Source organism: Lathyrus oleraceus, chromosome 2, assembly GCF_024323335.1.
Source record: "Lathyrus oleraceus cultivar Zhongwan6 chromosome 2, CAAS_Psat_ZW6_1.0, whole genome shotgun sequence".
Taxonomy (NCBI): domain Eukaryota; kingdom Viridiplantae; phylum Streptophyta; class Magnoliopsida; order Fabales; family Fabaceae; genus Lathyrus; species Lathyrus oleraceus.
In genome coordinates this window covers 32280503-32295108 of record NC_066580.1, presented here as the reverse complement: position 1 = coordinate 32295108, position 14606 = coordinate 32280503, and the positions used below count along the sequence as shown (strand labels likewise).

The following is a 14606-nucleotide window of genomic DNA, read 5'->3' as shown; positions in this document are numbered from 1 at the left end:
CATGTAAAAATGACTTTAAATAATAATCTTTTTATTATTTTTCATCAACAAATTTTATATTTGTTTAATTGTAGAAACAAAAAATTGACATTGTCCTATACGGATTAATCTTTGACTAAATTCAAAACATCAAATAAAAGTGAGGACATTAAAGATAATAAGGAGGAAAGCAAACAAGAAGATTACAAATAAGATGCCTCAACAAATTCTCAAGACTGAATTGTTATGAAAGATTATCCGTTCGACAATATTTTGGGAGACATAAAAAAGGTTGTAAGTACTAGTTCCCACCTTAATAAGTTTTGTAATTATTCCATATTCATTTCAAAGATTGAACCAAAAACTATCAATGATATTTTGACTAACAAAAAATGACTCATTGCTATGTAAGAAAAGCTCAATCAATTTAAAATAAACAACATATAGGATTTTGTCCCACATTAAAATAATCATAGTTATCATATGAGTTTTTTAGAATAAGCTTGATGAGAATGGAATAATTACAGGAAATAAAGTAAAACATGTGACAAAAAGATACAATCAAGCTGAAAGATTTGACTATAAGGAGATTTATGCTTCTGTAACTCATTTTGAAGTGATACGACTCCTTTTGGAATTCACATGATGCATGGATTTTAAGTTATATCAGATGGACGTTAAGTCCTTATTCCTTAACATTTTAGAAACTAAGAAGTATACATTTATCAACCTCTTGATTTTGAGGACTCTCTATGTTCTAAAACAAGATCCTAAAGATTGGTATGAGTGCCTTAGTGGCTTCTAACTAAAGAAATATTAATCATGAAATTGCAGATACTACTTTATTTATAAAGCGTAAAGGACTGCATATTCTTTTAGTTCAGATTTATATAAATGATATTATTTTTGTACTACTAATGAGTCGTAGTGTTTAGAGTTTTCAAGTGATCGGAAAACTCAGTTATTTTTTGGGCTTATAAATCAAGAAAATGAATAAAGACACATTCATTGTCTAGAGAAAGTATTTTCCGGAGCTGTTAAAAAACTATGATTTGAAAGATTTAAAATCCATATCTACACTAATGATTTAAATCCTTATAATTGATAAATATGAACAAGGATTAAAGATAAAGATCACCAAATACACGGGTATAATAATATATTTGCTTTATTTAACTACAAGTCAAACTGACATTATGTTTAATGTATATATGTGCGCTAGATTCCAAGCTTGTCCACGTGAATCCCACTTTAAGATCGTTAAATGTATTTTTAGGTACCTTAAAGAAACTTCAAACCACGGTATTTATTATCCGAAAGGAAGTGAATTTAGCTTAATAGACTTCTTTAATTCTAATTTTGTAGGGTGCAAATAAGATAAAAAGGGTACTAGTGGCACATGTCACCTATTTGAAAATTGTTTCTTTTCTTGGCATAAAAAGAAGCAGCACAATATTGCTCTTTATACCGCCGAGAATATGTAGCCGCTGGTAACTTATGTGCACAATTCCTTTAGCTAAATTAATAACTATTAGATTATATTTTAAAACTTATTTGCGTTCTAATTTAGTGCGACAAATTTAGTGCGATTAATCTCACTAAGAATCCAGTTTTACATTCACACAATAATGATATTGAGATTAGGCACCATTTTCTTAGGTATCATTTTGAAAAAGGTGATGTGATTTTTGAATATGTGGACACCAAAAATCAACTTGCTAATATATTTACAAAACCATTATCTACATAAAATTTTCACAAATGAATAAATCGACAACGGAAAATTAAAGGAAAGAAAATTACTAGAAATTGAAAGAGATAAGGGAAGAGGAATAACACCAGAGAATTATACATGTTCGGCCTTAAGGTGACCTAGTATTGTCCCCAAGAATTATTCTTGAGAGTGTCCACTAAAATAGAGAGCTTTTAGAAGGATGTGCCCAAGAATCTTCTTATATAAGGAAATGAAGTTTTCAGGCTAACTTCTAACCAAATAATGACTAAGGCTTAAAGCGGTTAGTTTCTAAACCAAACAGAGATTTTCCATAGGATGATTTCAAGCCAAGATGGAATTTTGAGTTGGATATCCTCTAAACCAAACCTGGGTTTAACATAGGCTGACCACAAATCAAACTAATATTTTTATCGGGCTAATCTAGAACCTACTAGGCTTTTACACCAGGATGATCTTAAAAATCAAGAGAGATTTTAATCAGGTTGATCTTAGACTGATAGAGATTTTAATCAGACTGAGCTCGAGAATAGTTATGGATATTTTAACTAGCTAATCTTCATGAACCAAAAGAGAGTTTTTTCTCCAAGGCGTAGCTCACGAACCAAATATAGACTTCCTAAGACAATTCTAAAAAAATACAAGAGTTTTTAACTGGTTTAGCTCGTAACAAAATAACGACTTCCTATGGAAGAATTATTTACACAAGAGAAAAAATAGACTATTCGTAAATTTAAAACTTTTTCCTCAACCAAAACAAATATTCCCACTGAGACTCATGAACTCTCTCGAAGCACTATGGCTAAAATATGTGAGAAAATGAGAGACTTAGAGAGATGGTGAGGAAATGAAAAGTGAGGTTTTTACATATTTTCTAGATGTGAAAAAGTGATAGAGATGTGGAACCTTATTTTGCAGGTTATTGATCTTGGAAGATCCATTGGAGATATGACTTTAATAATGATAACTACTTTTGATAATGACAACTAGAGTTTAATGATAATAATTATAGTCAAGCGTAAAACAGTTAAAGATACAAACCAGAGCATTAGAATTTGATGTACTTGACTCTCTGATAATGACAACCAAATGAATTGTAACTCAAGCCTCATCTCAAAAGATAAAGCAAGTGTCCATGGAGCAATTTTGTATCAATTTACACTGCAATTTCAGATTTCATTTCCAACTTTAAATTACTAATATGCTTGTGTTCATGTTTGTTGTTTTGATTAGTTTAGTTTCAAACATGTCTGAGTAGAGTCTTTTAGGACTTGAGACATGAGACGAATGCTAACGAGAAATATCTTTTTATTTCAATATTTATGTTTTAAAAAAATCATATTTTCTTCGAAAGTAAAAATGAATTAGGCATTAAATATATACTAAAAATGAATGTCTGATTTAGAATTTTCAAGACGACGAAAGTGTCTTAAGGTCAATTCAAAATGTTTCACCATTTTTAAAGGTATGCCGTGAAAGAAGGTAACTTGTTAAAGTTTATGACATAATAAGTCCTGACGAGGTAGCACCGTATTAATTTTATTCACAAAAAGTGATGGTTCAAGGATTTGGCTAGCCTGTTATCCGCATCTATGGCCTCAGAGCTGGAGGTTTTCACTGTCTAGAATTTAGTGGCCTTGCACTAAGGCAGTTATATACTGTATAACTGGAAGACAGTTCCTTCCTCCAATTATTGGCCGTGCTAGGCACTAGCTTTTGGGCCCAATTCAATTGGGCAAATGCCAACTCCCAATCACAGATGCGGGCAAGCCAGCAACAAGCCCAATCCATCGGCTCAGCTGAAGCCGTGTCCCATCACTTTAATGCCCCCACTAGGGTCACAAGCTGGCGTTACATAGCTCGGCGTACTCACATGCGTAGTCAGACTTTATAAAGACTTAATCACTTATCATTTTCTTTCTGTGTGGGACTTTACTTTCACGATGACGCAAATAACGGAACTATCTCATCTCTCACCCAAATGTTGCGCTAGATTGAAGCCAACACTTAAAACAGTAATTAAAATATCTCCTAATATTAAACTATGGAAAGTATAAATTAAAGTGTTTAACTTGTCTAAAATTTTTAAAAATATTATAATGAACGTCCAAATAATAAATTTATAACGTGCAAGACATGATATATATCTTGTTAAGCTTATTTAAAAATTATGTATTTATATTATTTTATTTTATCTCATTATCATAATCAAAAGTTTAAAATAAGATAAATATTTTTTTAGTGATGAAAACATTAGAACCCATATTTATACCATCTAGGGTTTTTCTAATACACATCATCGAATAATATATGTTTGTTCCATCTCTTACTCCGTCGTCATACACTTCCTTCACTCCTTCCATAACTTATCTACAATCTGTTTGGATTTGCAGTTTATTGATCTATGTGGTCCTCACCACCTAAAAGCATTGAGATTACTTGAGTTACTGCACCAACCCGTTCCCTTTGATTCCAACAAATTTCTGCTTCAATCTTGTTTCTCTCATTTTTTATAATAGCTCCTAGAATCCATTTTCCTTCAACAAGGAGATTAGCATCCTTGTTGATGGTAAATGTGCTTTTCCAATTAGGATTTTTCAGTTGGAGGTAACTAATTTCGTCTTTCCTAATCTCTTTGTCGTTAAAGTTGTCTTTAGGGTTTTCTCCTTGCACTTTATTTGTGGTATTTTTGTTCTAGGTTTCCGTATTCTTCTCGTGATTTTTATGAATTGGTAACTTCTCCAAAATGATGTTATCCTTGTTTCCAATTTTGAACTTGTACGTGTTATTGATTTTATGTTGAATCTTTGTTTGCATGTGACTAATCACCTTTTTTTCCGGTATCTCTTCTACCTTTTGCATTTCCAATGTTTATGTTGGTTCTCCGGATGATATCATCATTGGTGCTAGGAACAACCTCCTTATGTCTCTTTGTACCCGTTTGTTTTAGCTTAAATTTTTGTTTTCTTTTGTATTTTCAAAATTAGATTTTATAAAATAGTTTTTCAAAATATTACAAGTTTTTTTATATTTATTTTTTCTAAACTGAAAGATTAATTTTGACATCTTATTACATAAATATATTATATATGTTCATAACCTTATGATTTCTATCGGTATAGAAATTAAGAACACAATTCTAAACTAATCTCTATGAGTCGATAACCATCAATTTGTATCCGTTAAACTCATATTAGAATTCAACCAGAGAATAAAAGTGAAAGCGTATTTGAGTTTGCCATTGGGAGTCCCTGAAAGTTATGGATATTGATCTTCTGATTTGTAGAGTTCCTATATGTCTCATTGATTCTCCTCTGATGGGAATGAAGAGAGAATTTATGATAAGCCATTTTGCGTTGTCTATAAATAGGGACCATAACCCCTATAAATAACCTTAGGATTATTAATTAGTTTTCAATATTCTAATTTGCTCCCTCATCAAACTAGATGTTGACTTATGGTATCTACATATTAACTTTACCTTTCATGATACTTATGCTTTTAGCCACAAACTTATCATTAATTAGACCACTACAGTTTTGCCTAATTCATAATGGCCCTAACACATGTAATATTACATTTGTGACCCAAAAACTCTAACAATTTCTCACTGGTCAGATATGTAACTTTACACATGTGTTAGACTTTATGAGCTCAAAATATGTCATTATATTCTTTAAGCATATCCAAAGTATCTCGTCCATTAGTCACGTCAGTATACAAAATCAAAGTGATTTTCGTTATATCAATCATAACTAAACCTTTCAATGATCACTAATAGTGATACAACTAAATCACATAGATCCATTATGAAATGTGTAGCATAAAAATCACATGAAGTTGATATGTATATGTCGATTTTCAACTGGTTCTACTTTACTTTAGTGAGATTATTCAATAACTTTATTATACAAAATGTAAATTGCTGAATATCAAACTTTATTAATTGGAAAATATTCAAGATCATAGTATGCATATATAATAGCAATCACAAAACATAAAATGCATAATCAACTAACTCCCACTAAACCAAAGACTCCTCTAACGGTAAAACATCCATGTGAGTAGTGTGCTCATGAAAGACATTGGATGAAAGACCTTTTGTAAGAGGATCTTCTATCACGGAGTTTGTCCCCAAGTGTTCTATAGAAATCTGTCCACTTTGTACCATTTCCTTAAAAACTAGGAACTTGATATCAATATGTTTTGACTTGGTCGAGCTCCTATTATTGTTGGAATACAGGACAGTTAATTTGTTTTCATAATATAACTTATGTGGCCTTTCAATTCCTTCCACTATTTGCAACCTAGTGACAAGATTCCTCATCCAAACCCATGGATGGATGCCTCATAACATGCTATAAACTTTACTTAAGCATTTTGAGTTTGTTCTTTATGAATTATCAAATCATTTTGAATAGGAGGAAAGTCAATAATGTCTTGTGGAAGTTCTATACCTGCTTGATCAAAAGCAACTGCATGAATCAATTCTAGAGTTGTTACTGAATCTTTTTCTAAAAAAAATTCTCTAACCTTATTCTTTCCCCCAAACTCAATGTCCTCAAAGAATATGGTTGTTCCCGTCTTAAAAATTGAATTTAATTTGGGATCGTAAAATTTGTAGCCCATAGATCTTTCAGAATAGCTAATAAAGTAATTGCTCAATGTTTGGGAGTCAGATTTCTTTTCATTTGGCCTATAAGGCATTGCCTCAACTGGACATCCCCACACATGAAAATGTTTCAGACTAGGCTTTCACCTAATCCAAAGTTCATAAGGTGTTTTGGCAGCTGCTTTTGTTGGTACTCTATTTAAAATATAAGTTGCAGTCTTTAGTGTCTCTCCCTAGAGTGACCCTGGCAAGGTAGAATGACAAATCATATTCCTTACCATATCCTTAAGAGTCTGGTTTCATCTTTCAGCAACATTGTTCATGCTAGGTGATCCTGGCATGGTGTACTGTGGGATGATTCCACATTCCTCTAGGTATTTGGAAAAAGGCTTTGGATATTGTTCACCTGAACCGTTATATATGCTGTAATATTCACCGTCACAGTCAAATTTGGCTTTATTAATTCTTTTGTTCAATTGACTCTCAACTTTGGCCTAAACGATTTGAACACGTCCAATGATTGAGACTTTTCATGTATAAGAAATATGTACGCATATCTAGAATAATCATCCATGAATGATATAAAATATTATTGACCATTCCAAGAGGGTGTCATAAATGGTCCACAAATGTCAGTACGTATCAATTCTAAGATATATGTAGCTCTATATGCACCAAATTTCTTTGGTTTGGTCTGTTTGCCTGTAATGCATTCAACATAAACATCAAAGTTAGTTAAATCAATGGAATCTAAAATTCCATCAGACACTAGTCACTCAACTCTATTTTTAGAGGTGTGACCAAGGCGCTTGTGTCATAATGCTCCTGAATTATTATTATCAATTTTACGCTTAGTACCACGTATTTTCACATTTAAGGATTCATCATAGGTAGCTATTGTGTCAAATAAATATAGATTATCATGACTCATAAGTGAACCAATTCCAATAATATTTAAAAGACAACTTAAACACATTAGTCCCAAATGAACACAAATAACCTGATTTTTCCAAATAAGAAACTGAAATTAAATTTTGTCTAAATGACGGAACAATAAAAGTGTCTTTTAAATCCAAATAAAATCCAATACTCAATAATAATCTAAAACTCCCTACAATTTCCATCTTCATCGACTTTCCATCTTCAACATAGATGTATCTTTCAACATCATTTGACATCCAGTAGTTCAGGCAACCCTGCATTTAAACACTAATGTTAGTAGTTGCACCAGACTCTAACCACCAAGTGTTTATAGGCACTGAAGCTAAATTGACCTCAGAATAGACCAAAGTGAGAAATGTACCTTTATTTGCATGCTAAGCGTGATATTTAGGATATTTCTTCTTCACATGTCCAAGCGCTTTGCAAAAGAAACAATTATCATCATGTTTTTGTTTCTTTTATGCTGGAACACTTGCAACTTCATTCTTGGGCTTATAAATTTTCTTTATTTTACCCTTGTCTTTAGAGGTGTTAACAAAACAAGCACTTTTTGTCTTATCATGTTTCATCATTTCCTCTTCTTGCACGCAAAATAAAATAAGCTCATTAAGAGACCATTTCTCCTTTTGACAGTTATAATATATCTTAAACTGACCAAATTGTGAAGGAAGAGAAAGTAATATTAAATGAATGAGCAAATCTTCAGAAAACTCAAGCTTTAATGCCTTAAGTTTTGAAACAATGTTTGACATGCTCATAATGCATTCTCTTATATTTACTTTGCCTTGATACTTCATGGAAATCAAGTTCTGAAGAAGAGTACTTATTTCCGCCTTATCGCTTTTTAATCTCAACAAGGAAATCTTTGCATTAGTTATATCTTTTGATATAGTACCCCTAAAGACCTCAGAAATATCGCGCTTAATGATCATGAAACACATGCGATTGGAGCAATCTCACTTTTCATAATCTTTTCTATGTTCAGAGGTGGTAGATTCCGCAGGAGAAGCAAGTTGCTCCTTAATTCTTCTCTGATGGGGATGAAGAGAGAATTTATGATAAGTCTTTTTGCGTTGTCTACAAACGGGGGCCATAACCCCTAAAAATAATCTTAGGGTTATTTCTTAGTTTTCAATATTCTAATTTGACCCCTCATCAAATTAGATATTGACTTATGATATCTATACATTAATTTTACCTTTCATGAAATTTATGTTTTTAGCCACAAACTTATTATTAATTAGACCATTCTAGTTTTGACTAATTACATAATGACTCTAACACATACATCATTATATTTGTGACCCAAAAATTCTAACAACATACATTATTGAAGATCCAATTTTTTTCAAAAGATTGTATTTGAAATAGTTTCAAAATGAAGTGATTTTTTTTGAAATTTTAATATCTAAATGTTTTTTCTACAAAATGATGAAAGGTTAAAAATAATATTTTAAAAATTACTAAGATTTTATAATCAAACTTAGTTCAAAAATTACTAAGATTTTATAATCAAACTTAGTTCGATAGTTTTGACTGGTATTATTCTATAAAAAGTGATGGTTCAGTTATCAAAGCAACCTGTTATCCGCATCTAAAGCTTGACAGCTGAAGGTTTTATTACTGTCCGTTTGAGCATTGAGCATCCAAAGCAAGACAGGAACTTTCCTCCAATTATTTGGCAGCCCTCGGGCACCATACTACTCTCAAACACAGATGCGGGCAAGCCGCCAATAAGCCCTATTCGATCAGCTTAGCTAAAGCCGTGTTCCGTCACTTTAATGCCCTCACTTGAGTCACGAGCTGGTGTTATACAGCTCGGTGAACTCTCCTGCGCTTTCATACTTTATGAAGACTCATTCTTGTCATTTTCTTTCTGCGTGGGACTTTTACTTTTATAATATACGCACACAATGACACAAATAACGGAAACTATTTCATCTCTCACCCAGTTAGGACAGGTGGATGGTTTTTATGGTAATAATGTTTACTAACATTCTTGGGTTCTTTCTGACTTATTATCTACCCGTGTCCCTATTTTCAACGCATCTTTTCTTATTTTCATTTTAATTAAGATTAAAGATAAAAATAAAAATAAAAATTATCTTATGTTCTTTTTTTAGATAGAAATTGAATCTGTTTCCTTTCGGTTTACAACTCACATATCATTTCACACGTATAGAAAAGTATTTTAAAAAATTTAATGTTAAATTATGAAAAATATTTATTTTGTTTAAAATAATAAACGATTGAATATTATAATAAGTATCCAAATAGTAAGTTTATACAATGTACTTGAGGAATATACGAGATAAATGATTTTTATCTAATTCTCAACGGATACGTGAAAGTAGGCCAGAGTCTTACACCGATCATTCATGGGAGGAGGAATCTTATCTCAGCTTGAAGAAACTTTGATTCAGTTTATAAAGATGACTCAATTCAATTTTGAGAAAATCGACAGACATCAAGAAACTGTGCGACGTAACATGGAAACATTCTTCGAGAATTTAGAGATGCAACTTAATCAAATATCTAGCCAATTAGCATTAAAACTGAAATCTAGTGGGATTTCTATAAAAATATGTTAGATAGTCCTAGAGATGCGGAAATTGAAAGAGAAGTGAAACGTGAATGTGAGGTATTTGGTGAAGGAGGATTTGAAAAAGAGAAATAAGAAGAAAAATGCAAAGCACCTAATAAAGAGATAAAAGCAAACATAGAAGCAAGAGAGGTGAAAAAGATATATGGGATAAAAGCAAAAATGCAAGATGAAAATTGTATCGTTTAGGAGGAAACTTCAATTTTAATAATTCGTTCAGACTTAGATATCCAACTACAAGATCTTCAACAACAAAATAGTCTTACACCTAGCAACAAGGCTGATAAAAGAGGAGAATTATATGAAGTATTGAATGAGATTTATGACTTGTTCGATACTATCAAACTGGACAGAATATGGAAGAAAAACCTTCAATTCCTAAAAGTGATGGAATTCCTACTAAATAAAAGGAAGAAGAAAGATGATGTTTTTTTTCTTGTTATATGTGTCGCCCTAACACAAAAATCGAAAGGTCAAGCTTAGAACCTTAAAGAAGCGCTTAATGGGGGACAATCCATCAGATAAGTTTTTATTTCATTTGCAAAATTTAAATTTCAGTTTATTTCAATTAATTGTTTCTGTTTTGTAGCATGTCACATTTAGGAGCAGTAGGACAAAGACTTGAGAAATGGATTGATAGAAGAAAGAGAGACTGAAAACTCTCTCTAATACTATATATTTTTTTTAATCTTTTTGCACTTTCTAGTGTTGTTGTTGTTGTTGTTGTTGTTGTTGTTGTTTCAGACAATGGGTCAAAGCGATGTCGCTCCTCTCGAGAATTATAATCAATCAGATAAGGGCAGAGTGAAGCAAACAGAACCAAGACTTTAACATTCTCATGCAAGACGTGCAAGACTTTTTTCGCTCTAATGACATGTTAATTTGGAGTTTTCTGAATTTATATTAATTTATGCGATTCCTTTTCACGTCCAACAAGTAAATCTCTCAAGTCAATCTAGAATTTATAAAATTGCAATTTTAGCAGTGAACAAATGAACCATAAGCATCATCAAAAACAAATGTGATCATCAGGAAAGTTCCTTGCGAGTTGAGAGTTGAGGAAAAAAGGAACAACCAACTACTTTGTACTCAATCTCCAAATACCTTAACTAGTAAGGTTTAAGTCAAATCTTCTATTGTTTACTTTTCATTCTTATGAGAGTATACATACAATTGCTATTTTCTAAAATTTGCATTATTTCTGAGTTAATCTATTGGTTTGATAAATACACACTGAGGTACTTGTGTGTGTGTGTATGTGTGTGTCGATGTGTGTGTGTGTGTCGATGTTTGTGTGTGTGTGTCGGTGTGTACGTTTGTGTGCGTGTGTGTGTGTGTCGATGTGTATGTGTGTGTGTCGGTGTGTGTGTGTGTGTATGTGTTGGAGTGTGTGTGTGTGTGTCGGTGTGTGTATCGGTGTGTGTGTGTGTCCATATGTGTATCGGTGTGTGTGTGTGTATGTATCGGGGTGTGCGTGTGTTGGTGTGTGTGTGTATGTGTACGTCGGTGTGTGTGTGTATGTGTGTGTATCGGTGTATGTGTGTGTGTGTGTCGGTGTGTGTGTGTTGGTGTGTGTGTGCGTGTGTGTTCAAAATATGAAGGAACATTACTCCTTTTGTGAAAAAAAACATAACCTTAAAGTATGATTGTTTTTCATGAGATACAATCTAACTGATCAAATTATAGTGAAAGGAACAACATACACAATTTTTTTGATTCTACAAATGACTCCATAAACCTATAAAGAACTTCATACACAATCTATAAATGGCTTCATACACAATTTTCCACTAGCATTGTAGTGATATGCATTATTGCTTCATTGAACTTCTCTTGCTTCCTTGCAATAAAAATGCATGAAGTGTAGTCTTGTTTGACATGAAGTGTACTCACTGCGAAAATAAAATACTTAATAAGAATTATTCATGTTAGGTTAGTTATTAACTTATGGACATGCAAAAAACACATAAATGTAGAAACTATGTAGGAAAATGAAAGTAGCAAAAACAAACTCGCATTAATTTTATGGGACCGAGGTCGAAGTTCTTTCCATATCTCAACCATCTTTTGTTTCTCCCGATTCAATCTCATTGACAATAAATATGAATGCAGTAGCCCTGGACTATCACACATATTAACATCTGCTAGTGGAAATTTCTTTCTCAGATACTTTGACAACATGGATCATGTTTTCACATCAATCCCAGTTCTATGAAACTTGTCTTCAGCAAAAACAATTATCCTTTTGTTAAACCTGAAAAAGAATAATGAAAACACATCAAATTTGACAAACTATTTGGCAAGGTATCATCAAAAGAACAAATAATCACAAAGTGTGGTTAATGTTTCATAATCTCACATGCTCAATATATGATCTCCAGCTTCCAGAAGTGTAATTTTTACTAAATCTTTTATCCCGAGATATAATCGGACTAAATCCTCATTGACAAAGCCATGAAGTGAGGTTGCAAGTTCTACTCCAGTTGGCCCACCTTCAATAATAGCAAAATGAAAAATTATTTTCTTCTTGTCCTCGCTTACTTTAGGCAAGTTTACTTTGTCAAAGCAATCAATAATTGTTCTTATAATTTTCTATGTATCTTCAACTTCCTACAATTTACCGAATAAATAGAATCTAGTTAACGTCTTTAGTCACCATAGTAACTTATCTTTTTCAAATGTGAAGCTATTTTGAGTAGCTTATCTTTGAAAATTGTGTTCAGCCTGTAAAAATCGTTAAAGTGAAGTTGTTTTGAGCATCTTATGTTGAACACTTTCAATGATTCTTCATCCAAACCCATAAAATTAAAAAGCATAAAATGAACCCTAAACATCAAAAAGCAAGATTCAAAAAGCATGATTATTCATCGAAACTCATAAAATCAAAACACATAAATTGAACCATTAAAATCAAAATGCATAAACTGAACCCATAAAATCAAAAAGCATAATCTGAACTCATAAAATCAAAAGGCATAAATTGAACCCTAAACACTCCATAGAATGTTTACATACCATATGAAGTAACACCTTGATTCTATTTTCAACATGAATTTTAAAAGTTCGACGGCAACAATAACAAAACCAGTCAAAACCCTAATAATTGATAGTGGATCTAGACATGTTTTTGGAAGATCTTTGCAAGTATCAAAATGATTTGTAAACCGATGTCGCAGATCATTGCTTGTTTCAAGTTTGGTTTGCAAGTATCAAAATACAATCATATATCAAATTATCCTAATATAAATTGTTTGTTGTAGGGAACCTAGTTAATTTTGTTAAATTTAGGACTTAGGAGTGGTTGTTTTCTCTTAATAAAAGGTCATAATGAAGTAATTCTGATCTTTTGTTTATTTTGACTTTTCCGTGTTATTGATTAGTAAGGGTTGAAATTTCATCTATACTCTTCTTAATATATTTTTTTCCTATAAAAAGAAACTTCAAAGCCTTCCTTCTAGTTTGAACAATACAACTTGGAAAAGAACACACATAGTAGAAAGGGCAAAACATAGTACTCAATTGTGTTAGAATTCAAACTTAACACGGTTAGAAATTATCACAACTACTAGGATACAAATCTTTAATCTCGTATTCAATTAAAATACATTGTCTTGTATATATAAAGAAACAAAAGTCATTTTGAATGACTATAAAAGAAACTTAAAAGCATAGAAAATTTACACGCAAGTAAGATCCCTCAATTTATATTACGATAATTTAATATGCGATGTATTGTACACATATTTATATTTTTTTATATATATAATCGATACAAACCTTAATTTAATATATCAAAAATATTAAATATCTCAAATTTAAATACAATCTTCATTATTTCACAAATTATTTACAAACATTAATCTATTTGACAAGAAGAAGTAGAAGCAGAACACCCAGAAAACTTAATTGAAGCACATGAGACATAGTGAAATATGCAAAACATTAACACTCTTTAAGAATAAACGTGTCCGAGTGTTAGACATATGTCAGTTTTCAACACTTATATAACACTCGTATAATATATACGTCAATTTGCAGACGAAGAAGGAGCATCATCATTTTCACTAACAAGCTTGAACTCCTGCACTTCCTTAAGGTTCAACCATGGCTTTTCCAAAATCTTAGCTTCATACACTTTTTGTTTCCCACCATCCTTTGTCTCCAAAACGATCTCATACAACGTTCCAGAAACAACTTGTTTCTTTGCACTTAAAACTCTCACAAACTCCAGAACTCCATTCTACATAAGCAACAACAAACTCAATCAAGTAAAAAGAAAAACAGATAAATAATATCAAATTAGTATGAATATTAATTGAATAAAAACCTGTTTTATGTTGTGTTCTTGAAGAGCAAAGAGAGCAAGGTTATTGATCTCAACGCTGTTCTGTGTATATTCCACCTCAGTAGTGCCACCTAGAGTTGCCATAACTAATTTTCTTTCTCTTTGGATGTTTTTTTTGTTTTGCGTAGTTGTTTTATATATATAGAGTTGTTGAAAGAGTGATTAGAATTTAGATTTAGATTAGTCAATACTGGCGGTTTGATTTTTTTTTTAAGATTCTTTAGATTATTAGTTACGCTACGTGTTACTAATCGGATATTTTCTTTACGTTTTATATTAATATCGTTTATGGGGTCAAAGATCATTTAGTTGATTTGAGAGAGTAACCAGATTCATAATATGGTATTAATATTAATGAAATCATTCCCGTATTCAAACTCAAATAATGGATTTG

General features: G+C 31.8%; 1 protein-coding gene across 1 annotated transcript; it reads right to left on the bottom strand.

Annotated features, from left to right (window-relative positions):
- Positions 1–13672: 13672 nt before the first annotated feature.
- On the bottom strand, positions 13673–14362 carry LOC127117874 (cysteine proteinase inhibitor). Its single transcript, XM_051047996.1, has 2 exons — positions 14195–14362; positions 13673–14107 (listed from the first exon to the last, which is right to left on the bottom strand). The coding sequence occupies exons 1-2, from the start codon at positions 14294–14296 to the stop codon at positions 13895–13897; spliced, it is 315 nt and encodes a 104-aa protein (XP_050903953.1). The 5' UTR covers positions 14297–14362; the 3' UTR covers positions 13673–13894.
- Positions 14363–14606: the final 244 nt, after the last annotated feature.

Excerpts from the sequence above, each read along its gene's own strand:
- LOC127117874 (XM_051047996.1), bottom strand. The coding sequence starts at position 14,296 with ATGGCAACTCTAGGTGGCACTACTGAGGTGGAATATACACAGAACAGC. Across the intron at positions 14,108-14,194 it reads AAGAACACAACATAAAACAG|AATGGAGTTCTGGAGTTTGT; the intron begins GTTTTTATTCAA and ends TTGCTTATGTAG.